This window comes from Equus asinus, chromosome 12, assembly GCF_041296235.1.
Source record: "Equus asinus isolate D_3611 breed Donkey chromosome 12, EquAss-T2T_v2, whole genome shotgun sequence".
NCBI lineage: Eukaryota > Metazoa > Chordata > Mammalia > Perissodactyla > Equidae > Equus > Equus asinus.
The window spans coordinates 49,601,797-49,629,469 of NC_091801.1; the positions used below are offsets into that span (position 1 = coordinate 49,601,797).

Below are 27,673 nucleotides of genomic sequence, written 5' to 3' on the forward strand. Positions count from 1 at the left end.
TTTTACTAAGTTATTTTGCTCTCTGGTCCTGGGGCCTCCCAAAGGCTGATTCCTTCTATAATTAGGAAGTGAATGCTGTTGCCAGTTCCTCTGGGTACACTTTCCTGAGACTGGCTTGGTCATAGACAATAAGACTCTGAGTTAGAGTTTTCCAGGCTCAGTGGGGAAACCAGTGTTCACTTATGCATTAACCTTGCCTGCACCAGAGCTGAGGTGCAGCCTTCTTGACTTTGGTTTCTCCTGTATTCTAATCTCTTCTGCTTTTTATCTTCTAGAATTGCACAAAATTTCTGTTTCCACATTGGCTATACAGATCATTACTTCTCTCACTTTAAGTAATCTTTGAGAGAGAAATAAATACGTGAAATGATCTTAAGATGGAAGTCTGTCCTGTAGCTTTTTAAGAGGCTTTTATGTTTTATTTTGTTTTGTTTTGTTTTGCTAGATATTTGAGCACAAGTTCCTCCAAAGAACTGATTCTTTTTTAAAAATTTTAAAGCATATTTGGTTTTTAAATGATTCTTTCCTTTAAAAATTATATTTTTCATTGCTATGTAATGTTTTCAATATTTTTTAATTGTTTAATTTATACTTCTATCATGTCAATTATTTAACATTTTTCCACAGGACATTTAAAAATAAATGGCCTCTGGCTGTGTCAAACTAAAGATGAATGAGGAGTAGTTGCTACCCTTCCCCAACGTAATTTATTTGTGTTGCCTGCTTGGTATGTACCCTGCCTAATGTGTCAGCACCTTGGAATTCTACACATTGTTAAATTCCACACAATTTAAACATGTTATCGTTATCTCCAAGGAGCTTATAGATTTCCTCTGCACAATTTCTCTAGAACTCTGAATTTGGACATCATCTCATTTACTTCTATCCAAGAAATCCCCTGTCATGTTGGCCTTTTGTATCCAATCTGTTTCCTGGTTCCCCCTTTTCAAGTAACTTCTTTTTCTGTTTATGAGAATAGAGCATAGTGAAGAATTGGCAACAGAGAAGGATGCTCAGGCTGTGGGATGCAGCCCTGATCTAAGCTCACTGCTACGTGACTCTAGGCAAGCTACTTACCATGCTCGGCTCAATGTCCTCACCTGTGTAAAGGGCAAGTTTGCCACACCTGACTTTAAGGTTATTGTAAGAAATAAATGTGTTAACGCATGTCAGCGGCTTAGAACACTATCTGGCATGTGGTAGGTGCTCAGTAAGTATGTGCGACTTATTATCATTGAAGACTATTTGAAAAGGGAAAAAGTAGAAAGAAGCAAATAAAAATTCACCTATAATCAGTGTTAACATTTCAGATTTTGATTTACATACACACATGCATATTAACCAATTTTAGTTATTTTATAGATTATGATCTCTATGTGTTTTCTTCATTTTTAAAATTCTTTTCTTGTCCTCTTCCTTCCGCTTTCCATTCTGATATCTTTCTCCTTATGGTTATTTTTAGTCCTTGTTGATGTGCCTTTCCTGCAGCTTTTTAATTACATTCCTAATTCTCTCAGTCCTTGCTGACTTACTAAGTGGACTAAGAGCATGCTCAGGGCACTAGCAAAGCTGGGGCACCGATGAGAGAGAGTGGTTACACTTCAGTCAGTGGATCAGTATATTTTGCAATTAGTGTATCTAAAGTGGAATTGTCTTAATTTCAATAGACATAAGTTTTGTTTTACAGTTCATTATTTTTAAAAACTATGCATTTTACATAGTGGAGGGCATCAAAATATTTTAACCGAGTTAGTTGAAACTTTTCTTTCTCAAAAATAACCATCTTCAATGTAAAAATTATCAGTATCACCCCAGGCTGTGGATTCATTTCATTTCCCTTGACTCTTACACAGATTAGGTCAAGGCCAAGAGGTTAGAGTCATTAAGGACAAGTCTTCAGTGTAGAAACTTCCTAATAAATTTCAACCCTTGTTTAACATGGAAAGTATCTGTTATCTCTTGTGATTTGCCTCTAGCAAGCACCAAAAGCAGGGATATTACTGAAAGTAGCCAGCAGTGAAATGACTAACATCGTTGGCATTTAAATTGTGACATTAGCCCTCGGTAGGATGATTGGTTCATTAGTTTCCATTTGAAAGTCTTATTGTGTTAACTGGAAAAGTGCCAAGATTCCAAAAGAAAGAATGATTGTCAGTTCTTGAAACTTAAGTTTAGTGTCTGAATATGGTAAATTTTTTTTTGTTGGAAGCTGAAATGATTATATGTCAGTGATCAGATACAGTAAATCAGCTACAAGAAATTGAAGTGGATGAAGACTCAGCCCCAAGTGCTGAAGACTCAGTGTAAGATGAGATATTCTATTTGGGGAATAGAATTCACGCAATCTCAAAATAAAGGCTGTGTATGTGTGCGTGCACCTGCATGCGTGTGTGTGAGAGAGAGAGAGGGAGAGAGAGAGAGACAGAGAGAGAGAGAGAAGATGGGGCAGAGAGAGGGAATTGAGGCAGAGGACATAGCATGAAATCCTGAGAATTATGTAAAAGCTTCATTTCTTCTTAGTGAAAGGGAAGTGGCTTGTCCTGGGTGGAAAAAATTATTTTGCCCCCAACTCAAGTCAATGTTGGGAATGACGGACAACAGGTGGGAGAAAGGGTCATGAATGCCAGATCTTTGCTGATTGGATTTCAGTATTTCCCTTGTTTTGCCTCTGGTCTGCGTGTAATCATTCTTGGTTTCCTAGTGCTATAGCTCGCCTTTAAGGAGAACAGAAGAATGAGTCCTCATTTTGCTCAATTTGAAGGTGAGAATTAGGAGGGGAGAGAAAGTTAGTTCAAATAGGATCGATGCTTGTTAAATTTACAATTATCCTTCCTAAAATTAAGGTGACTTACATTTGTATAGCACTTTATAGCTCACAACCAACTTTACAAATAAGCTATAAATTAATTTTGTGAAGAATATAGCTCCCCTATTCCCTTCATAGTACTTGAAATCCCAACGTATACTTCAATTCCTCAACTGAACTTTTATTCACTCCTTCACTAATGTAAATTGAGTGCCAGTTATATGGCAGGCATGATTCAAAGCGCTTATGATATATCCCTGAACAAAATAAAGAATCCCAGCTCTTGTGGAGTGGACATTCTCATGGAGGTAGACAGACAATGCACAATGAACATAATAAGTAAGTGAGCTGTATTGTATGTTAGGAGATGGTGGCTTCTAGGGAAGAAAGAGCAGAGAGCTGGGTAGGATAGAGAGAGGAATTGGAAGTTCCAGGGTAGGTGGAGGCAGGTCTCTGCATTAAATAGGGTGGTCAGGGTAAGTCTCATTGTGGTGAGATTTGGGCAGATTCTTAGAGGAGATGAGAGAGTTAGCCATGGGTATTTGAGGGAAGAACATTCCAGGAAGATGAAACAGCTGGAGTCAAGGCCCTAAGGTGGAGACATGGTGACCAGTGCAGCAAGATCAGAATGAGTGACAAGGAGACTGTCAGGAGAGAAGGTTGGAGAAGTAAGGGAGGCAAGATCCTGCAGGGCCTGGTAGACCATTGTGAGGACCTTGACTTCTAAGGGAAATGGTGAGTCCTACGGGATGAGCAGACTGGAGGGAATAGACCAAAGGAATGGTAAAAGCAGGGAGACTGTATTAGTTATCTATTGCTGTGTGACATATTTTCTCAAAACTTAGCAGCTAAAACAGCAAACATTTATTATTTCATACAGTTTCTGATGGTCAAGAATCTGGGAGCAGCTTAGCTGGATGGTTCTGGCTCAAGAGTCTCTCATAGGGTTGCATTCAAGTTGTCATCTGGGGCTGTAACTGATATTAAGACTTGACTCTGGCTGGAGAATCCACTAAGCTCACTTACATGATTATTCATGGTCCTCGGTTCCTTACAGGCTGTTGGTCAAGGCTTCAGTTCAGTTCCTCATCACATTATGACAGTTTACTTTCCCTAGAGCAAGAAATGAGAGAGGGGAGGGAGGGAGGGAGAGAGAGAGAGACAGAGAGAGAGACAGAGAAACAGAGAGAGACAGAGAGACAGAGACAGAGAGACAGAGAGATAGAGACAGAGAGAGAGAGAGAGACAGAGACCAGGATGGAAGCTGCAGACTTTCATTATCTAATTTTGGAAGTGATATGCTATCACTTTTGCCATATGCTATTGGTCATATAAATCAACTCTGGTACAGTGTGGGAGGGGACACCCAAGGGCGTGAATTCTAGGAGGTAAGGATCATTGGGAGGCTGGCTACCACAGAGACAGCTGCAATTATCCAAGTATGAGATGATGGTGGCTTGGACCACGATGCTTGCAGTGGAATGATGAGAAGTGGTCAGATTGGATGTATTTTGAAGGTGGAATCAAGAGGATTTTCTAATGAAGTGGATGTAAGAAAATGAAGAATCAAGGATGACTACAAGTATTGCAACTGGAAGGATGGAGTGGCCATCAACTGAGATAGGAAAAGCTGAGGACAGGCTAGGATTTAAGTGGGGTGTGGTGGTGGCTGAAGATCAGATGTTTGGCTTTCTGATGTGATTTATCTTGCTCTTCTCTAATCTTCATAGTGGCCCAGTTAGAGGGCGCTACTATGTGCCTGGTGCTCTGCTAGGAAGATCACGTATGTTACTTTCATTTAATTTATGCAACAAGTGCTTCACACATGAGAAAGCTGAGACCAGACAGGTTAAATAACTTGTCTTATGTAGTAGAGCTGATAAGTGGCAGGGCCAGGATTTGAATCTAGGACCATCTCCTCTGGGTCACTTTCTGCAATACAAATAATCATTTTTAAATCTCTGTGTTAGATGCCTTTTAAGATGTAAGTGCTTAGGGCTTATCTAGGTGTCTAGGTGAGTTAGGAATGGGGTTGGGATTGGTGCTTCTAGAAGAAAGCCAGTGACAAAGCTGGAGAAAAAGGATTCCTAGATCTTTGAGTAAAACTAGGCAGGTTGGCAATCCAAGGTGGGTCAGGGAAAGTGGTGCAGGACAGAGGCTGTGGACTTTGTATGGGGACTATTGGGTCTTTTGTTTAATGGATGTCACTTTCTTGGTGTAGTTGGTGGATCTGACAGCTGAAAGGCAGTTTGCGTAGTCAGTATCCTTTCACAGGAAAAATTACATAATAGATTATGGAGTAAATAATATACATGCTGTAGGAGTTCTTAGTAAAGGGACGCCCTTAAGGGCTAAAACAGGGAAAATCAGGGAAGATTTTCTGGAAGATGGGCTGTTGCAGCTGGACTTTGATAAGAGTCAAATTTAGATAGAAGCAGGAAGGGAATTTCGGGCAGAGGAACAGACTGAGCAAAGACATGGAAGTAGGAATGGGCATCTTTAGGGAGCTGCAGAGAAATGGCATAATTCCTTATATTAAGCAGATAGAAAGAAATGAATTTTCAGAAGTAGGTAGGGGCCTGATAATAGAGAATCTTAAATATCAGAGGATTTTGGACTTGATATTGTAGGTAGTAAAGAATCTGTACACCCTTGAAAATTATGTTCTATGAAGATCATTCACAGGCTTCAATATGGATTAAAGAGGGGAAAGTTGAAGGCTAGAGAGACTAATTGGAGACATAAAGAAATAAGACTAAAGCTGTGATAATAGATACAGTGACTGACACCATTAAGGAACAAAGAGAAATAATAATAGCTGACGTTTGCAGCTTTACAGTGTCAGTGGCAGTATTTAATTCTGACAAAAATACTGAAGAGTGGATATTATTATTCTACCTCATTTAGGGTACATCTCAATTTTACAGATGAGGAAACTGATGCACAGAAAGGTTAGCTGCCTTTTCCAGGGTTATACAGCTAGTAAGTGGTGCAGCCAGGATTTGCATTCAGGCAGTCTGGCTCCAGAGTATATATTTTCAACCAGTACATAAGTTTTGGTTCTGGATGGCCGGGGACAGATGATGGTTAGGACTGCCCAACTGAGAAACCGTAATTAGCTTAGTTTTGGATTCATTGAGTTTAAGTTGACAACAGGGCATCTACATAGAAATGCAGAACTGACTCTCAGGCAATACACATCTGTTAGTCATTAAGGTAAAGGATCAATGAAAACCGTATGGATCAGCAATGGAGAGAGTAGAGCACAGGGCTCAGGAAGGATCAGAGTTAGAGGAATAAGAGGAGAATACAGTAGAATGGGAACTAGGAAAGAATGATTGGCTACAGGAGAAAATCACCTTCGTATGATGTCTTGGAAGCCAGGTAAAGCAAGATTTTACAGAAATGAGAAATGGCCAAGAAAAGCCAAGAATAAGAGTAAGAACTGAGAACAGTCTATTGGATTTTGAGCAGAGGTCATTAGTAGAATCAGTTCTAAATGGAAATAATACTTCCAATATTATTTATTGAAGATCTGTAATGTACCAGGCACTTCGTATGTAAATATCCGAGTTTCTCCTTTAGAACAACTCTGTAAGATTGATATCATGATACAGACAAAGAAATGGAAGCTCAAAGATGGAAAGTAACTCATCTAAATTCAGTAATTGACAGAATTGAGATTAAAACTGAGGTTTATTCAACTCCCAAACAACCCTCCTCCCAGACAACTCCCCCGCAAAAAACCCAAAACCAAAAAAAGCCCTAAAATCAAAAACCAATGCCCTTCTAGAACTTAGAAATAGATGATGAGAAATAGATTGAAAATGATAATTTGTATGAATACTTTACTGTCCTAGTTTTTATTTTGTGAATCCGAGTGAAGTGGATTTATAGTTAGATTTGTTCACTGTTACTACACATATTTTTGGGAGATGAAGAAGTTATGTGCTAAGTTTCGTGTGCTTCTCCCCAGCAAAACATTCCTGCTTTAGACTTGTTAATACGCGCGGGGGGATGGTAGGTTGCCTCTGGCAGAGTGATCTGGAGCTTTTCTTGACTTGTTAGTTATGATCTCAATGGCGTAGCTGCTCCACCTCTTTCACTACTTCAGCGGATGACTCATTTCTCAGTTTCCCCCCAACATCCACAAAATGAAGAAGTGGGTTAAAGAAAACAAATTAGAGAAAAAAATAGTTAGACAGTAGTCCCCTCTTATCCATGGGGGATATGTTCTGAGACCTTCAGCCTGAAGCGAAAGTTAGTACTGGACCCTACACCAAACCGCTATCACGACAGTTGATCTGGTAGCTGAGGTGACTGCTGGGTGACTAAGGGGCTGGTAGCGTATACAGTGTGGATATGCTGGACAAAGGGATGATTCACTTCCTGGGCGGGACAGAGCATGATGGGTGAGATTTCATCCTGCTACTCAGAGCAGCGCGCAATTTAGTACTTATGAATTGTTTATTTCTGGAATTTTCCATTTAATATTTTCATACCATGGTTGACTGTGGGTAACTGAAACCACAGAAAGTGAAACCGCAGATAAGAGAGGACTACTGTATGTGTGATCGAACAGGGCCTTAGCCTTGCTATGAATGCTCAGGTCCTAATCTAAACTTTTCTCTAAAGAAGGACCAAGGATCAAGTTGATAGTTGCTGTTTACAGTTCTGTGTTGGAGGCTACCCAGAACCTGAAATACCTAAAGCTACGCAAAGGATATTTAAAAAGTTGACCAGAGCAGAATTAGAAGTGTCATTCCAAAAGACCAAGAATGAAACTCAGTTTGAGAAAGTGTTCCAAAGTTTGGTAAAAGCTATCCTGTGAAATTTTCGTTTCTTTATAAGGCTACATTTTTGCTCAGTGTACCAGAGAGATTATTCTGTTTTTATGAAACCAAGCTTTATTCAACAGTGCTCTGTACCGGAGAGATTATAATCTATGAAGAAAAAAACGAAGTCATTATGCAGTTAAAGGGAAGAGCATAAAAGGCTCCTTTGGCCATCAAAAATGTGAAAAGAAATGGCTAGTAAAGTTGTGCTTTTTTGGAATTTTTCTTTACAGTGATCACGTAAGGATTCATCAACCATTTCATCACAGAGGAAAGGCTGATGAGTCTAAATTTATGAGTGAACATTTGTGCTGGGAACGGCTGAAATCATCAAGCTGGGAGACTCAGCAGGAAGGCGTAGGGGCTTTAGGAAGGAAGACTCAAGGAAAAATCTCTCCAGTGAATCAGGACACCACTTAGTATAAATCTAGAGTTGGCTCTTATCCTTTGGACTGGCGCTTCCTGCTAAACTTTTGGAAATTAGCCAGCGTTGTAATTAACACTCCCTGTCCACCAGCAATATGTGCTTTTTTCAGGCATGAAAGAGGATAAAATCCTCGTCTTTTTTGATGGCGGGGTCCCTGCAGATAACGTTGACGGTCTTCATTCCTTCTTGAAGGACTGAGCATTTTAGGAAGTGTGCATGATGCCTGGGCCCTCAGTGGCAACAATTAGAGTTCAGAATCCTCTATTTCACCCCATAAGTGCAGGCTGCAGATCAGGCACCCAGAGTGGTCCCACCTGAACGACCGTGGAAGGGGTAGTGGTGGCATTGCTGCAACATGAGCCGCCTCCTCTGCCTTCTTGGTCTTCCCCAGAGGCCTCATTTCTTCCCCTCATAGACTCTTAGGAGTCCGCCAGCATTTCTATCTCCAAATCCAACCCTATCCATTATGATTAGTGACTTTTCCAACACAGAAATGCTATTTTACTGTTAGATCAAAATATATAAATTTCTCTAGCTGACTCCAAAATGAATACAAATGTGCACCTTTTGTCAAAAATTCCATTATTCTGCATTACCAAAATATTCTTCATGATAAAAAATATTTCCCACTTCTGCTCATTTCAACATTGACCAGCACATTCCTGCCTATCCTTCACGTCTTTGTGGAAATGTTGGTTCCTCCTTGATCCTCGGATTAAGTTCGTCTCCTCTGTCATATACCCCCATGACAGCATCCATTTCCCTTTCTCGCATTTATTGCCCCTGTGATAGTGGCACCACATCTCCCCCACTGGACTGCAAGCTACATGGGCCACAGGACAGTGAGGATGCACCGCTGTATCCTCAACAACTAGCATGATGCCTAGCATCTATTGAGCTTTCAATAAGTGCTTATGGAATATTGCTAAATTAGCAACTTCAGTTTCCCTTTAATGATTATCTTTAGCACTTTTAAATTATAGTCAACTTTACCAAAAATTGGTGTACCCACAAGCTTTATGGAAACAATGAACTGTGCAGTGATAGTAACACGTCTTATTTGTATAGCATGTGCAGTTTACTGAACTCTATTTCATCTGTTATTTTATTTAATTCTCACAATCACCTTGTCAGGTAGGTAGGGTGGGCATTGCTGTCCTTATTTAAGGCTGAAGAAACTGAAGTGCAGACAGTTTCTACCACTGAAAGTAGTGAGCAAGGACTCACTTCCGGGGCCTGTGCTACTGCATGTCACCATACTGCCTAATGGTTAGTAAGCCCTTCCACCAGAGTTTTTCTCATTTACTTCCAGAAACTTGATTATACCCTTTTAATCCAATTCATTTGCAGTTGGGTCATTATTCTCTCTCTTCCCAATCAGTGCCACCAAACTACTGGCAGAGAGTTCAGATCAGGGGCCTGGAGACCATCTAGCCTAGAATTCCACTCTGCTAAATGTGAATTTCATACCCCCATCCGCAAATATATCTTACCCATGTCAATGTCATTTTCTGACCTTATACCAATGCATGGCACCATGACAGCACATGATGGGCCCTCAATAGTCTTTGCTGAGAGTTCATCCCAGTTCTCTATCACAAAGTGAGCTGAGAGCCCATCTACCATTGGAAGGTCCTGTAGGAGTGTTAGCAAAATGGGACCTGTTTCAGAACTGAATGACCATCAGAAGGACCTTGGTGACTGAATTTGCATTGATTAATATGGGTATTGCCTTCACCAGCCCTGCCACTTGTACATGTCATGTTACTATGAGTCAACATAAGTGTTATTAAAACACAATGTGTCGTTCCATTTTGGTTCCATTTCAATGAACAAGTCTGGGTTGCTGCTGAGGACTGTCATGCTTTTGGGTATTTGAGTTATTATCACATCCTCCTTAAGAAATTGCCTTTTTTATGAGTTTCTGCTTTATCCAAGTTTGGCTTGATTAGGATTGATAACTGACTCCAACCCCTTTCTGAAAATTCTCCAGATTTACTCCTCACTCTCCATGATAATTTTTGTAACCTATAGCTTTTATATCATTTAAGTATAATAGGATCCTCTGACAACACAGGATTCATATATAGAGTCAGTCTCGTTACTGTTGCTTCGTATCCTTATTATGCAGTGTATCTGTAAAATATCTTGTTTGCAAAGTAGCTTATATTTCCTTTTTTAATTAAGAGACTTGGATTGGTCTATAATTCACCAGCAATTTCGAGTATAGATTAAACTAGATGAAATAGTTTTTAATAATCATTAATGTATTGATTACATTTAATATATTGCATATATTTATAATTAGAACTCAGAGAGTTAAATGAAACTTGCTCCCTCACAGTGTTTTATTTTAATATTCTTTAATGAAGAATAATTAAATAAAATGATTTGGCTCCTAGAATGATTGGATGTGGAAAACCAGTGTGAAGAGGACCAGCTTACACAACTTATACAGCCTTATAAAGATCATTATTACTTCTCATAGACAGTGAAAAAATAAATCAATGGCTTTATAAATGCACTGTGGCGGTCACTTTAGTTATAATCTTCCCTTCTCCATCCTGGGGAAGTACAAATTAATCATGTAATATGCATATTTTTAGTGGGAAGAGGAATATTTCTTTGATAATGAGCCCCACATTTCTCTTGCTTTCACAGTAATAAACGACTGGTGGCCTTAGTGCCCATGCCCAGTGACCCTCCATTCAATACTCGAAGAGCCTACACCAGTGAGGATGAAGCCTGGAAGTCGTATTTGGAGAATCCCCTGACGGCGGCCACTAAGGCGATGATGAGCATTAATGGTGACGAGGACAGTGCTGCTGCCCTTGGCCTGCTGTATGACTACTACAAGGTAGAGCCTGCAGCCCCACCGCCCTCCTCTTCTTGCCCCTGGGGCCTCCCCTCGCTGGTGGGAAGAGGGGACAGATTCTTCATCCCAGGCCAGAGAACGAATAGTCTTTCCACTCTCACTATGGAATTCAGCCTCTTCGTGTTCTCATTGCCTTCCTGCTGCCCCGTCGATGAAGCACAGCTTCGCTATGCCCCCGGAGGAAGTTTTTATTTTGGGATAATTATTTCTGTGTCCTCTGTTCACATGTATACACATTATCTATATATAATTCCTACTTGATATCATATTGCAAATACTTCCTTGCTGCCATTTTTACTTTATGATTATGACTTTGGGTGAATAAAGAATATTACATTGTGTGGCTGTACCATAATTTAGTCATTGCTTAGTTGCTGGGCATTTAGGTTACTTGTAGATTTTGCATTTTATAAGAAACATTCAGGGCTTCTAGATTTTTCAGTTTTATGGGAATACTCCAGTGAATGTTTTTGTGGTAGACTTTTGTAGCAATTCCAAAACCTAATTTTGTTACAACCCTGTCTCTGTTTATTTCAATGGGTAGTAGATATTTATTTTGAAAAATCCTTAAACAAAATGAAATTCACTTATATTCAAATTCACTTATATTACAAAAATACCTACTGTACCAGTACCTTCAAAATGGGAATATTTCAGGAAATCAAACAGCAAACAATGATCCGTCTCCACTGTAAAGGACCAAATCTGGTATGACCTGCTCCCTTAGAACTGGTGAAGGGTAAAAAATCAGTAAGTATTTACTGAATGAGGAGATTTATTGCCTACTTAATTGTAAATGCCATTGGCTTATGCTGGGAATTGGCACAAAGGTGAGAATGGTTGTGTTTATTTTGCTGGTTGGGCACAGTGAACTCTTTATTTTAGAATAAGAACTGAATCCCTGCTTCCCTCTCTCCCTCCATCATGAGAAACAATTTTGTTTTCAGTAAGCTTCAGTCTCCGCTTCCTGTTTCCTCCTTGCTTCCTACTTCCTGTTTCCTTCCAGCAGCCTCCACTTTTACAAGTTGTGTTGGTCCCGTCTCCTACACTAGAGTTTTCATGCTTTCCAAGGGTCTTCCACCACCACCAACTCTGGCACTGCCGCCAGGCATAATCTTTCGCCAAAGTTCTCTAAAATCGCTCATTCATTTTCCAGCTTCTTCCCATTTTCTGCATTAAAACACCCCGGAGGGCTTCCTCCATGGGAGATGAGTGAAAGCCAAGCCAAGCCAGCCTTATCTAGCATGAAACACAAGGCATGAGTAACTGACAGTTCAGCCCATCCATGGTATATTAAATGATATTATTAACTCAAATAAATGCTTTTTTTTTATTGTTAGAAAGTGCTGGAGAAATATACAAAGAGCATTCCACTGGCACCCTTGCTGGCCTGTGCTGACTTTTCCCCTTATCAAGAGAGCCGGAGTTGGCAGATTTTGACAGCCTTCCTGTGAAAGTGTAAAACTCCCAACACAGCCCCTGACATAGCAAGAAGGGACTTTAACTCTGGGGCCTTGGGCCAGATGAAAGGATGTTTTAGGGCCTATACTACATTTCATGTACATAGGGCAGTTTCCTACAGTGAACAGGTAGCGCTTGGAAAAAAAAGGAGCCTGAAAAACCATTGTGATTTCATGGTAGGCTTTTCTTTGTGGTGGTTTTATATGTTTTAATCCTTTTTGACTGAAGAGCTCATTTGAAAAACACAAGGATGAATTCTAAATGTTTTGGAGTGAAAAATCTCAAAACTTATTGAGGATGGTAGAGAAGCAGAGAACTTACAAATTAGACTGCTTCATGTACTAGGCTGTTTCTTGAGGATTCAGCTTTATTAGACTTTTGTTTTAATATATAATGTTCAGAAATGGTGTCATCCTTAGAAAGAAATTGGAAAGCAATTTTTCTTTATGATAAAAAACAGTTAACACTTGACAGTTTTATTGATCTTTAATATCTAATGACATGTCATTAAAGTGACTCTGATTCAATCACTAGGCTCATTATAACTTCTGTTTGTAACTTTTATAACTATATCAACCTAATATGTTAGTGAATATTTTGTAAGGCTTTGAAGAAATATATTATGATATATTTTGAAGAAATAAATTGTTATTTTTTTAAATAGATTTTATTTCATCGCTGTGGAATGGACATAACTTCAGATACCTGTTCAAATACCTAGGTGGCATTCATTTTTTATTAATGAGAAAGAGAGGCATACCCCAAAATGAAAATAATTAGTAATTTATGGAAGCAGTGTATTTTATTTCCCATAGGTTCAGAGGATAGTTAAGTATTAGTAAATATGGTACCTGGATTACCTCTCCTCTTTTTTTTTTTTTTGAGGAAGATTAATTCTGAGCTAACGTCTGTGCCCATTTTCCTCTATTTTATATGTAGGATGCCCGCCACAGCAAGGCTTGATAAGTGGTGCTAGGTCCGCGCCCAGGATGTGAACCGGCAAACCCCAGGCTGCCAAAGTGGAGTACGAAAACTTAACTGCTACGCCACTCACAAAATGTGAGAGGCTGGCCCCTCACATTTTTAATATTTAAAGGAAAGTTGAAATATTGCCTTCTAAAAATATTTTGAGATGTAGAGTAGGAAGTTTACATACAACTCAAGTTGTAGCCAAGTCTATAACTCTTTCTGTTGAATTAACATTTTCCATGGTTAATTTATTTGTTTAGGATACAAAATACTGAAATAATATATTTTCTAAGACTGTGTGGACCAGTAGAGTTACACGGCTCCTTTTACTTCACACAAGCTTTACTATATTTTTGCTTGAAACGTTTTAATGTCTATGGAAAGAATTAGTCTTGTTCCCAACAACTCTGTTCACCTGGTCATTCTCAGGCCTGAATTAGCCCTCTGATGCTCACAGCTTATATATGCTGGTATTAAAGTTATAACAAAGTTTAGTCTCCTTTGAGGATACACCTTCATTCTGTAGTAAAGTAAAATGTTAATGGAAAAAAAGAGATTCTGTTGTTTGAGTATAAACTTTGGGAAGATAAATTATTGTAACGATTGCTGCCATCTTACCCTTTAAGTTCCGTGGACTTTTTATACCTCTTTGTAAGCAGTAGTTGATTCTTTTGGTAAAATACACCATTTTTCCTTGCTCCTAAGGTTGAAGAACATCACCCCGCGGGGATAGTGGTGGGCTTTGTCAGAGAGAGGAGGGTGTGTGACACACAGCAGGTGCTCAAGAAATGGTGGTCCCTATTGTCTTAAATAAAATGAATTTGGACTAAACGTAAAGCTTGGTCAATAAAAGAATATTGAAATTCGAAAAAAAAAAAAAAAAAAGAAATGGTGGTCCCTGTCCTTGGAAACTGCAAAGGCATCTCTTGGTGTAACAGTTTATACATTTCAGATTCTTTTCACCTACATTTTTAAACTGTCACCATAGTGAAGCCCATCAGGTTTTATATTTTATAGTTCAGGCAACTAAGTGGGATTTACTCAAGGTTATAGGACCATCCTGTGCATTTCCTAATAACTGTTTCATTACCCTGTCTGTGTTAGTCTGCTCAGGCTGCCACAACAGGACACCACAGAACGGGGGGTTTAAACAACAGAAATTTATTTCCTTATAGTTCTGAAAGCTGGAAGTCCACGATCAAGGCGCTAGCAGGGTTAGTTTCTGGGAGGTGTCTCTTCCTTCCGGGCTTGCAAATGGCTGCATCCTCGCTGTGTTCTCACGTGTCCTTCGTGTGTACGTACGCTTGGGGTCTCTTCCTCTTCTTATAAGGCTATCAGTCCCATTAGCTTAGGGCCCCACCCTTGTGACCTCATTTAACCTTACTCACCCCCTTAAAGGTCATCTTCGAATGCAGTCACACTGGGGGTTAGGGCTTCAACATAGGAACTTTGGGGTCTCAATTCAGTCCATAACGCTGTCCGTCATTTAAAAAATACCTTTTTCTGAACCCATTTACCCATTTGAAAATGGGTTCAAATTTTAAAAATTCATTTTAAGCTACTTATATGAAGATAACCATATTTCTAGAATCTCTTATAATTTAAGAGGTCAAACGTCAGACCAGTTTTCTATTCAGTTTAAGCTATTTACCAATAGCAGCTCCAAAGTGGCGTGTGACCTTTGGATGAATTTCAGGCATGACTGCAAAACGTGACGACTCCATTAGTTATTTTTATTTCATATGTTAGTTTTTAAAGTGGTTTGGTTTACTTTGTCTTACTTTATTTTTCCCCTGAGGGTGCTGGTGACAGATATTATGGGGGTGGATTGGATATCCAAAGGCAGGAGGGATGCAGTTTAAGACCTCAGAGAGGTCACTGTCCATCATAGACTCAGTTCTGTAAACCTCTAGCCACAATGCATGCTACTAAGTGCTGTGGGGATGTGCTCCCCGACAAAGGGATGTGCTCCAGGAACAGTGAGGAGAATACAGCAGCCTTCCAGAGAACTCAGGCTTCCAGAGGAAGCAATAGCAACTCTACTGGGAAGCAGAAGAGGGTTCATCTGGTAGAGAGATGAAGAGAGAGCATTTCAGGCAAAAGGAACAGGAGATGAGAAAATACGGGGTATCAAACTCCAGCTTATACTCAGTGGACTGCAAGTAATCAGTCTTGCTGAACTGTGAGGGGTGAGTGAAGGGGATGGGCAATCAAGACTGGTCAGGAAGGCAGTGGCTTCCTGAGGAAGAGGCTGGGCTGGTGGGCTGGGCTTTATTTTCCCAAATGGGCATCCAGGGCTAGGTGCATGGCCTTGTTGTTTTGCTGGATGAATGAGTGAATAAGTGACCTAATAAATATTCATAAGCTGTTGAAATTGTTTTTAAAAATCAGCTTTTTATTTTAGGCTTTACATATACGTTATAGAAAATGCAAGAAGGATTAAAGAAGAAAATGAAATGTCCTATGATCCTTCTATCATACCATTTGGCATCGTTGCCTCCAATATTGAAGGATTTTGAACATAAGCCTGATAGATTGGAGAAATGATTTACACATTTTACAGCAGCAGCAGCAGCAGAGAGTTGGGTTATGGGCAGAGAATCTAGTGAGCAGTCCACTGCAATAGTCCAGGTAAAAAATGATGAAGTGAGAGGTGGTAGTGGGGGTTCCCTGGGTCAGCATTTGTAAGATTTTCCCTAAGTAAGCCACTGACAGAGACACTAAATAGAGACCAAGCAGTGTATTTGGGAAGTTGTTAAGTATTTGTTTGAATAAAAGCTGGCAACTGATTGTGTGTGTATATGAGTTGGTGGGGAGACCCCATAACTAGGAGCAAGATGTCTAAGATGGTTCTCAGATTAACCAAGACAAAGAGTACAGAAGAAAGGCTTTGGAGAGAAAGATAATTGTGTGTTGAATTTGATGTGCTTGTAGGATGTCCAGGTAGGTCTGTCTGATAGACAGTAATGTGGGTCTAGACTCAAGAGGGGGGCCTGAGTCCAGAAGTCTCAGTTTCTCTAAGGAGGACAATCTTTAGGAGACCAAAGGTAAACATGGTTCAAAATGGCCCGGATGGAAGCAAACCCAAAGGTTAATAACCGCTTTCGTTGCGTGTACCCAAATCTGAAGACTGAGCAGTCTGCTCAGAGCTCACATTGCATTGGTGCATCTTGGCAACAGTAAACATTCACTTCCATGGGTTGCTAACATATGTTGGTGTTGGGAATCCCTAATTCTTCTACTTCTTTTGTTTTGCTTTTTCTGGGCCATTTTGATTGATTGATTCATTCTTTCAACAAGTATTTAGTGAGGACCTACTACATTCTAGGTACTTGGGACATAGCCATGCACAAAGGTAGATACTCTTGGAGATTGTAATCTAATCATGGATGTGGACATTGAATGGGTCTTAAAGTATGCTCATGAGTCAACCTGGCAAAGGCATGGGTAGGGTGGAGTGGGGGAGTGGGGTGTGTTGCAGGCAGAGAGGACTTTGTTTGATGGCTCTGCTGTGAGAAGGAGCATTGCAGGTCGGAGCTACAGTGCGACTGTGTGCACGGCAGTGACTGGGACCGCCCAAGTTGAGGCGGGAAACTTTTTGAAGGCTAAGTTCCTGAGAGTAATGGGAAGCATTGAAGAGTTTTAAGTAACGGCATAATGGGATCAGACCTGGGTGGATCTTCCTAATAGATCCAGAATGGATTTCAGGGACTAAGTGAAGGAGAGGAGAGACCAGTTAGGCGGCTGATGCAACAGCCCAGGCAAGAGTTGAAGGCTGAACCAGGAGGTGGGCATCCAGAGGGAAGTGGATAGATTGAGTCACATGGGACTTAGCATAACATCTTCAAGGCTCATCCATATTATAGCATGTATCAGAATTTCATTTTTAAGGCTGAATAATATTCCAATGTTTGTATGTATCACATTTTTAAAATTCATTCATCTGTAGATGGATATTTGGGTTGTTTCTACCTTTTGGCTATTGTGAACAATGCTGTTATGAACATTGCTATACTAGATATTGAAATTCTGTGTTTATCTGTCATCTTCAGTAGATGATAGGAGCTACGTTTTAGTCATCTCATTTCTATCTAGCACTTAGCAATGCCTGGTTCATTGTAGACCCTCAAAATTGACATTTGAATGAAAGACTTACAATTGATTTATTTTATTTTTATTTAACAAATACTTAAAAAGTACCAGACACTCTAAGTGCTTTAAAAAAAATTAACTCATTTAATTTTACTAAAACTTCTGTGAGGTATAGGACTATCATTATGTCCATTTTACAGATGAGGAAAGTGAGGCAGAGCTTAGTTAGTGGTAGAGCTGAGATTCGAAGCCAGACAATCTGGTCTCACTCTCAGATCTTATCCACCCTGCTGTTTTGCCTCCCTTGTTTGCTGACTGGGCTTGCAAATATATCAGGTGAGTGCAAACCATAAAAATTGCTGGAGGAGTCCAAAAGAGGAATGCTTCTTATGAATGCTCTTTTATGTCAAAATAGTGCAGACTGTCTTTTGGGTGCAAAGGAGTTTGGCTGGAAGGAAGATCTGGAGATCAAGCAAAACAAAACAAAACAAAACAAAACAAAAAACAAAAATCATCCAACCAACCAAACAAATCCAAACCTACTACTCACATGTTTGAGAACTATGGCAGAGATACGTAAATGACGTGTGATGCAGTAAGGCGATTAGATGGTGGTCAGAAACACAGCTGGTGGGGTGTCCCTTCTTTCTAGCAGCACTTTTTCAATAATCTTTCAGGCAATATGTTGGTGTTGTGGTTGTGAAGACAATAAAAAAGTGCATTAGAAGAAAAATTGTGAAAGCAAGTCTGTCAGCTATGTGGGGAGGGTGGTGGGTAAAGGGTGGTCCAGGTGTATTGGATGCTGCTCCCCACTGGCCAGTGCTGCCCCATGCCCGGTTTGCTCCCCTCCAGGTCAGCACCTGAAGTCCCTCATCAGAGTGGAGGGTCATTCCCCGTTCCTTAAGAGGATGCTTGTTGTAACTCCAAGATGTTTTCTGTCTGCTCAAGGGTGTAGATGTCACCCTCCACTCGTGGTGCTCCTTTCCCCTCATCTACTCCCAGGATGTGGAGGGCTCGGAAGGTGCTCAGATCCAGAGAGAGTTGGCTAAGTCAGCAGTACACAGCAGAATCAGGATTGTCGTGGCCCTAAGTTTATCATCACCCCTTAGTGTCTGGTCCACTGTCATTGCCACACTTGCTACAATAACAAATCTGCCAGCTCTTCCTGGAGACTATTTCATTTTGGTTTCTTTGTTAATGCCGGTATCTAGCTCTGTGCGTGGTCACGGTTGCATCTATGTAAATCTGACTGATGGTTGGTGATGTTTCCAGGTTCCTCGAGACAAGAGGCTGCTGTCTGTAAGCAAAGCAAGTGACAGCCAAGAAGACCAGGATAAAAGGTATGATGTTATGTAAAGGAATATGCCTGGCTTCCAGAATAACTCTTTTTCTATGTTTTTTGAAAACTACAATGTTAAACTATAAATTTTGTTCTTGTGAGGAGATGTCAAGAAGCTTAGCTTCCTCTGTCTGTCTTTTGGATTCTGGACCAAATCCGGATCTCAGTAGGGAGAGCAAATTGCATTTTTTGGTTGTGCACCCAAGGGTCATCAGCAGGCTCTTCAGATACCCCCCTTCCAAGGAGGCTGAAAATCCGAAGAGTTAGAGGTGATATGCTGGCAAGATAGACCACTGCTGGAGTGAACTTTTCTGTCAACCCCATTGCTGTTTACCTGTGATGAGACCTGTGAGGGAGCGAGACACCAGAAGCTTGATTTCCATGAGGGGAGAGGAAGGGGTTGGGGCTGTTTCTCAGCCCAGGGAGGCAGCTGGTGGGGAGCCAGGGGTAGCAGTGGACAGCGTCAGGGTGCGGGGGCAGGACGGATGTCGGAGATCATTGTGTAACACCCCTTTCCTGCAATCCTGAATTAAGAACCCGTTGAAAAACAAGACACAGTCAGATAGATTGAAGTTGAAAAAAATAAAAATCAGTTTTATTTCTGATAAAGCCAATTAGAGAATGTGATTTTGATTCCGTAGTTTGTAACGTTTCATTCCTGACTTAGCTGTGTCTACTCATCCAGTCCCAGGCAGGACTTCAGGCCTCCCTGAAGGGACAGGCCACTTATGGTATGGCAGGGGTGACTGGAGTGTCCCCTGTCTTTGGCCAAGGTGATTCAGACATAAAGAGGGTACCAGAAAGAACTGAACCACCTTTCTCAGCTACTTCTCTCAAACTCACCAATCCAGCTCCCCTGCAGAGGGATGGAGACGCCACAGTGCTTTTCTGTTGGAGGTTTTTCCCATGGAAATATGAAGCCATGAGCAATGAAATCTCCTGCTAGGATATATGTCAGAATCCTACCTGGTCTTCATAGGAACTGTTTGGGACATTATGATCTTGTTATGTGACTAGCAGTGGGGGCCACTTCACCAACAAGCAGCCCTTTGCTATGCATCACCTCCAAGGTAGACCCCCAGCTGAAGATTAAGGCCGTGTGCATCTGAGTGCAGTTCCACAGGGACCTTCTGAGGCTCCACGCTGCCCTGGGCTCTGGGCCCTAGTGGGCAGCAGTGATGACAGGGAGAAAGAGGCTGACGCTCTTCGGGTCTGTAACTTTTCCTCCATCCAGCCAGTGTTTATTAAGCCAAGCATATGCTGTCTGCTAAGTCCTATCCCGGTACTCATACTGGAGTCAGGGAAAAATGGGTCTAAGGTGTGTGCTCTGTCTGCATCATCATAGGCAAAAAAGGCCATTTTTTGTTAAAGCATCTTTTAAAACAACTTTGAAGAGTGACAGCCACTCGTATTTTGATGGTTATTTTTGTGACTTCAATGAAGCACCTTAAAAAAAATGTCAGTGAGGTGTAGATGAAACAACCTTGTATAGACTAATTACGGCTTAGTAGACTTCTGGTTGAGTGTAATTTGGAAGGATATCATTTGATCTGCAGTGTATTCACTACTTAAGGTGCCATGTGCTAACATGATATCATTACAAATGTCTGTGACATGATGCAAATTTTTTAAAAAGTACAATTTAATGTAACATTCTTAGCATTGCATTTTTTTCTCGAATTATAATATTTGTTTCGATTTTAAATTCTATCACAGGTGAGTCAGTATCTCACAATAATTCTTACTTTGTTCAAATCATCCATTTTTTGGATGTCCTTCTGAGGTTCTCTGGCGTCAGCTTCTAAAGCTGATGCCGTTCTATGGAGGCATAGTTACACGTTATAGGATGGTGCTGAATCGATTATTTCCTTACCATATGGTAATAATGACAACTAGATTTATATAACTCCGTAGTTTGCTTATTTGTTTGTTTATAACAATGTTTAAAATATTTTCACTTGTGTTTCTTGTTTAAAATTCATGTGTTTGGCATGGATTAAAAAATTAGGAAATTTGGCCTGCAATGAACTCCAACTATAGAGGAGTTGGTTAACTTTGAATATTTTGGCAAAGCTAGTAGGTCTGTGCTTGTGCAAAGCCCAGAGGAGCAGAAACTGAATAATTGCTTTGGTAGCTAATAAACGAAGACCAACCCTTCTATACCCAACATTCAGAACATTATACACACGTATTAATAGTTAATCCTCCACAAAAGGGCTTGGGGTAAATGAGTTTGGGAAATTCTGGGTTACAATTCAACAGGCGAAGGAACACCTGGGGGCCTTTACTGTGCTCACGGTGTTTGTGACCCACCTAGGGTGGTCTTGTTAATGGCAATGGTTTCTTTTCTTAATACTGATTTTATCATGAACTCCTTTCTTTGAGGAACATTTATGAGTATTCCATGCAATGTTCTAAACAGTGGGGTTTAGGAAATGCTGATATAAATGGGTGGTCTGGGTGTTGGCATTACCCAGCTAACTGGATTCAGATTAAGCATAATTTCTAAATTTTCACTGTGTCTTATGTACAGATTCGCTGTATTGATTTGTCCATGAAAGCAGGTTATTATTTAAAGCCAGAATGTTTGTAGACTTGTGATTTTATTCTTTAAAGGATTATTTTCTAGAATTATTTCTACAGATCTGTGACAGACTCAGAGAAGTTTTGATATTTTTGTGTTGGCTTTGTTCGTGTGGAGCCATTCTTTCCTCAAGCTTCACTTTGAAGTTTTATCTGAAAAATCAAAGCTAAAAATACCAAATCCTGCTTGAGAGGTAGGCACGCTCAGAGGCTAATGGACTTTCTTTACAGAGAGCAGCCAGGAGAGCTCAATTCTTGGAAGAACCAATTTTGTTCAAATATTTCTCTCAGTGAGAGATGCCAGTAATTGCCAGAAAGCACATGCTAGTTTTAAAAAAGTAGACGTGGGAGACGGGGCTCCATGCAAAACATGTATTTTCTCTCCATGTCATTCAGAACAACTCATAAATAAGTGATAGGTGACCCCAAATTTTATTGACCACAGGGACTTTGCTAGTAAAATCATTTTGCTATCACAGTACTCTTTCATTAATAAGTTTCTCTTTCCTTCTGCTCTGTCCCAGAATTCCCTAGTATAAATGAAAGTATTTCATCCTAGCCTGGCAAGAATTAATTGTTTAAATCTTTTCCTTTCTCTTTGTACCAGCCAGGAGGTCTGAGGTCTGAGAGATCTTGTTTTACATAAACCCAGTTATACCACTTTCTTAAGCCCCGAAAATAATTCAGTGCTAAGGGTATCAATGAGCTCATGTTATTTTTCAATTTAGTGAAAATAGTTTAATGGTAAACTCTTATTATCTTATATTTCCTGCAAGGAGTTTAGTCCACAGAACAGTGAAAAATATTTTTCCCAGTTCCTCCCTTTGAATTATTTTCCTGTCTCCACCTTTTTTTAAAAGCTGTTTTAAACTTCTTCTTTTGAAACCTTTCAAACATATCCAGAAGTAAAGAGGACAGTATAATGAGGCTCCCAACACTCAGGTCCCCAGCGATAACTGTTCCACCTACTTCATCTCATCCTTTCCCTTTTCCTTTCTTTTCTTTTTTTATTGCAATAGTATTTAAAGTAAGTCCTTGACATCATGTCATTTCACTTCTAACCACTGCTGATTTGTATCTCTCAATAAACAAGGACATTGTATTACATAATCTCAAAATCATTATCACATCCAGCTAAATTAACAATACTTCCTTAGTATCACCTAACCCCCAGTCCGTATTCAATCCCCTCAAAAATCCCATTGCCTCATAAACGCCTCTTCGTTTTTTCAGATCAGGAGCCAAACAAGATCTACTCATCATATTTGATTATGTCTTTTAAATCTCTTAATCTAGAACAAGCCCCCACTTTTCTTTCTTTTTTCATGCTTCTGACTTATTGAAGAAACCAGATCAGTAAGATGTGCTACATTCTGGTTTGTGTGATTGTTTCTTTTTGATGTTGTTTAAGTCATTCTTTCAGCTCCTGTATTTCCTGAGAGCTGGCAGTTAGATACAAAGCTTGCTTAGATTTAGAGTCAACTTTTTTTTTTTTTTGAAATAGGTCTTTATAGATGGGTCTGATTGCGTGATACCGGGAGGCACATGTGTAGTTGTTCTACTGCTGGCCATGCAAAGATTCATTGCGTTCTGTTGTAGAGTTCGCCGTCAACCTTTTTCCTAATGGCATTAGCATCCACTGATTATTGCCTGCATCAGTTATTTTATTAGGAGTTGCAAAATAGTGATTTTTCTAATTCTATTATGTTGCGGGGGGCGGGTTTAAACACACAGAAACTGTCTTGGCACCAGTGAAGCCCAGAGTAATTTGAGTGGAGGAGAAAACCGAGTGCAGGTCCTAAAGACTGTTCCAGTAAACCTTTCCCTAAATCAAGACCACCTGGAGAATTCAAAACGGGAACAGTACAGCACGAATGTCCCCGAGAGCCCAGCCGTCGTCCCCGTGTCAGGAATCACAGTGGTGAAAGCTGAAGATTTCACGCCGGTTTTCATGGCCCCACCCGTGCACTACCCCAGGGGAGATGGTGAGGAGCAACGTGTGGTTATCTTTGAACAGACTCAGTATGGCGTGCCCTCCATGGTGGGCCATAGCACCTACCTCAAGGATGACCAGCGCAGCACCCCGGACAGCACTTACAGCGAGAGCTTCAAGGACGGAACCACAGAGGTGAGTCCCTCGCTCTTTTATCCACAGCTGGAACCTAAACCCAGAACCCCCAGCTAATTTTATTTCTCTATTCGCTTTTTAAGTGAAGTAAATGACTTAAATTGCAAGCTAGGGTTTTTTAAAAAAATGCGTTTGTACCTTTCTTTATAAGCAGGTTTTAATAAACCATCGGGCTGTGTGTGTAGAGGAAAATTTCTGTTTTTCTTGACTCTTAGATGACACATTCCTTTCTTTGTTTTAGTCTTAAAATTAAATACTTCTGAGGAATGAAGAGATGCTTGTGTGGAAACCTCCTCCTTTGTAAAGTCTTCACCTTGATCTCTTCTAGTTTGTAACCTTCTAAACGGTAGCTAAAGAGTTGCATGTCCATTCTTTTTAAAAATATAGCTCTTTAAGACGTAGTCTGATTGAATACTCAAGAATTTGTGTTATCAATAATAGTGTGTATCTGTGTGCGCACTTTCTACCTTACAAACGGAGACTACGTATTCTTCTCAGTGCCCGTAGAACTTACAGAAACAGTGATCTTTGCTCGCTTGTTTTAAATTCCCAAGTTTAAAGTGCACAGTTTGAAAGTTTTGGTAATTGTATATAGTTGTGTAACCAACCTCAGGATCAGTAGACACTTCCTTCACCCTAAAGGTTTCCTTCAGTGCCCTGCACTTGAAGCACTCTCCTCTCTCTTGTACTTGGTGAGCACTAATCTGCCTTCTGTAACTATAGCTTTTCTTTTTTTTTTTTTTTAAGATTTTATTTTTCCTTTTTCCCCCCAAAGCCCCCTGGTACATGGTTGCACATTTTGAGTTGTGGGTCCTTCCAGTTGTGGCATATGGGACACTGCCTCAGCGTGGCTTGATGAGCGGTGCCATGTCTGTGCCCGGGATCCAAACCGGCGAAATCCCAGGCTGCTGAAGCAGGGTGTGGGAAACTAACCAATCGGCCACAGGGCCAGCCCCAATATAGTTTTGCTTTTTCTAAAATTTCACAATGGAATGATAGAGTGTATAGTCTTTTATGTTGTCTTCTTTCACTTAGTGTAATATTTTTGAGATTCACTTATTTTGTTGCTTCTATTGTTTTTTTAAATTGCTGAATGGTATTCTGTGGTAAGCATATGTCACAATTTATCTGTTCACCAGTTGACGTTTGGTTGCTGCCTGTTTTTGGTGATTACGAATAATGCTGCCGTGAGCAGTCATGTATATGGTGTTTCAAGGTGGCTGGACCATTGTCATTCCCACCAGCAAAATATGAGGATTCCTGTTTTCCACATCCTTGCCCAAACTTTTTTTTTAAACTTTTTATTAAGATTATGGTATTGTGAAATTTCGGTTGTACATTATTGTTAGTCATGTTGTAGGTGCACCACTTCACCCTGTGTGCCCTCCCCCCACCCCCCCCTTTCCCTTGGTAACCACCAATCAGTTCTCTTTGTCTATATGTTTAACTTCCACCTATGAGTGGAGTCATACAGAGTTCATCTTTCTCTGTCTGGCTTATTTCACTTAGCATAATACCCTCAAGGTCCATCCATGTTGTTGTGAACGGGACGATTTTATCCTTTTTTATGGCTGAATAGTATTCCATTGTATATATGTACCATATCTTCTTTATCCAATCATCAGTTGATGGGCACTTAGGTTGCTTCCACATCTTGGCTATTGTAAATAATGCTGCGATGAACATAGGGGTGCATCAGACTTTTGGAATTGCTGATTTCAAGTTCTTTGGATAGATACCCAGTAGTGGGATGGCTGGGTCATATGGTATTTCTATTTTTAATTTTTTGGGAAATCTCCATACTGTTTTCCATAGTGGGTGCACCAGTTTGCCTTCCCACCAACAGGGTTCCTTTTTCTCCACAACCTCTCCAACATTTGTCACTTTTTGTTTTGGTTATTTTTGCCATTCTAACAGGTGTAAGGTGATATCTTGGTGTAGTTCTGATTCGCATTTCCCTGATGATTAGTGATGATGAACATCTTTTCATGTGTCTATTTGCCCAAACTTTTTGACGTCAGTCTTTTTAACGTTAGCTGTCTTAGTGGGTATGTGATGATGTCTCATTGTGCTTTGAATATGCATTTCTCTGATGTCTGTGATGTTCAACATCATCTCATGTGCTCATTTGGCCATTGCTATAGCTTCTTTTGTGAAATGTCTGTTCAAATATTTTGCCAAGTTTTTTTGAAAGATTGGCCCTGAGCTAACATCTGTTGCCAATCTTCCTCATTTTCTTTTTCTTCTTCTCCCCAAAGCCCCCCAGTACACAGTTGTATATTCTAGTTGTGCTATGTGGCATGCCGCCTCAGCATGGCTTGATGAGTGGTGCTATGTCCGCACCCAGGATTCAAATGGGTGAAATCCTGGGTCGCCAAAGCGGAGTGCACGAACTTAACCACTTGGCCATGGGGCTGGCCCCTATTTTGCCTAATTTTTAAATTGGGTTATTATGTCTTCCTCTTCTTAAGTTGTAAGAGTTCCTTAAATAATGTGAAGTCAGTTATGTGTTTTATAGTCTGGTAGGCTTTTGGTTTTCTTAACTGTACCTTTCAAAGAGCAACAGTATTTAATCTTGATAAAGTTCACTTGATCAATTTTTTATTATATAGTTTATACTTTTTTTTTTGAGGAAGATTAGTCCTGAGCTAACATCTGCTGCCAATCCTCCTCTTTTTGCTGAGGAAGACTGGCCCTGAGCTAGATATCTGTGCCCATCTTCCTCTACTTTATATGTGGTACACCTGCCACAGCATGGCTTGATAAGCGGTGCGTAGATCCGCACCCGGGACCGGAACTGGCGAACCCTGGGCTGCCAAAGCAAAATATGTGAACTTAATCGCTGTGCCACTGGGCCAGCCCCTATAGTTTATACTTTTAATAGACTATTCAGGAAGTCTTGGCCTAACCCAGTGTCACAAAGATTTTCTTTTGTTTTTTTCCCCCCAGACTTTTAATAGTTTTACCTCTTACATGTAGGTTTGTGATCCATTTTGAGGTAATTTCTATATATGGCATAAGGGAAGGGTTGAAATCTGTTTTTTTTTCCATATTGATATCTGTTTGTTCCAGCACCCTTTGTTGCAAAGAAAATCTTGTCTCCACTTAATTGCCTTGAGAGCCTTGTAGAACTGGTGTAATCGTGGATCATCTCTCCAATTTTTAATCCAGAATATGTAATACAATTTTTTATGAGTTCAGGTCAGCTTCTTCAAAAGTTAGGAGCAGTGCCTCTGCATTTGAGATGATGGCCATTGGCTTCCCTTTTTTCGGTCCACTTGGGTCAATAAAAGACCATGGCAGATGGGGAAAATTTGTGGTTTCTAACTTCCTAAACAGAAGTTAGTGTGGTGGCAGCATGCCAAATACTGACGGCCTGCTGCCTATTTGGTTGCCATTGAGGCAAAATGCAGCTACCTGGGGTTGAGATTGCATCCCTAAATTTAAAAATACTAAACGTTTGATGAGCTCTACTGTGTGCTGGGCATCATTCTAAGTGATAAATACTCATTTAATCCTCACACAAACCCTATGAGGTAGGTACTGTTATTGTCATCTCTGTTCTCCAAATGGGGAGACTAAGGCACGGGGCGTGTAAGTATGCCCGTGGTCATACTCCAGTAAGGGGCGGAGATGGGACTGCTCACAAACTGTCTGGCTCCAGGACCTCCATTGTTAACCGTCACCTCTACACTCTCAGAGAAGGCTGTGGGCCCTTCCCATCTCAGTGGTTCCATTGCTTAAGACAGTGACTCACCCAAACTTTTTTTTAGAACTGAGTGTTTTTATCTATGTCATTAGATATTCCTTACCTTTCAGCTGGCAAGAGGAGGCACAGGGGACTAGCTTTCTGCAGCGGTGGTAGGGAGCTAGGGGAGACAAGTGCGCTCGCAGCTTTTCTGCTCCTGGCGCCAGTCACTCCCGGCTGCCTGCTGTGTGCTGTGACACTGGGGAAGGAGCAGAGGGAGACGTAGTCAAGTCCATGCCCTAAAGAGGCTGCCATATTTCTTGAATTCTGGTAGCTTTATAATCAAACTTTCAGTGTCCTTGTGATAAAAATGTAGGGCTAAAGTTAGCTTCTTGTGCTGTAGTGCTCAAAGTAGTTAACAATTTCTTTTTTAAAACTGAGCAAGGGATCTTATAGGTTTTGGGTATTGT

General features: G+C 40.5%; 1 protein-coding gene across 4 annotated transcripts in view; it reads left to right on the forward strand.

Annotated features, from left to right (window-relative positions):
- The window catches only part of GRHL2 (grainyhead like transcription factor 2), a 159,287-nt gene that overhangs the window by 35,007 nt on the left and 96,607 nt on the right, over nt 1-27,673 (forward strand). For all 4 annotated transcript variants that reach the window (XM_014829530.3, XM_014829409.3, XM_014829468.3 and 1 more), the window contains exons 2-4: nt 10,730-10,925; nt 18,738-18,805; nt 23,122-23,515. In XM_014829530.3, the coding sequence (XP_014685016.1) occupies nt 10,758-10,925; nt 18,738-18,805; nt 23,122-23,515 (630 nt within the window). In that variant the 5' untranslated portion in view covers nt 10,730-10,757. The remainder of the gene's footprint in view (nt 1-10,729; nt 10,926-18,737; nt 18,806-23,121; nt 23,516-27,673) is intronic.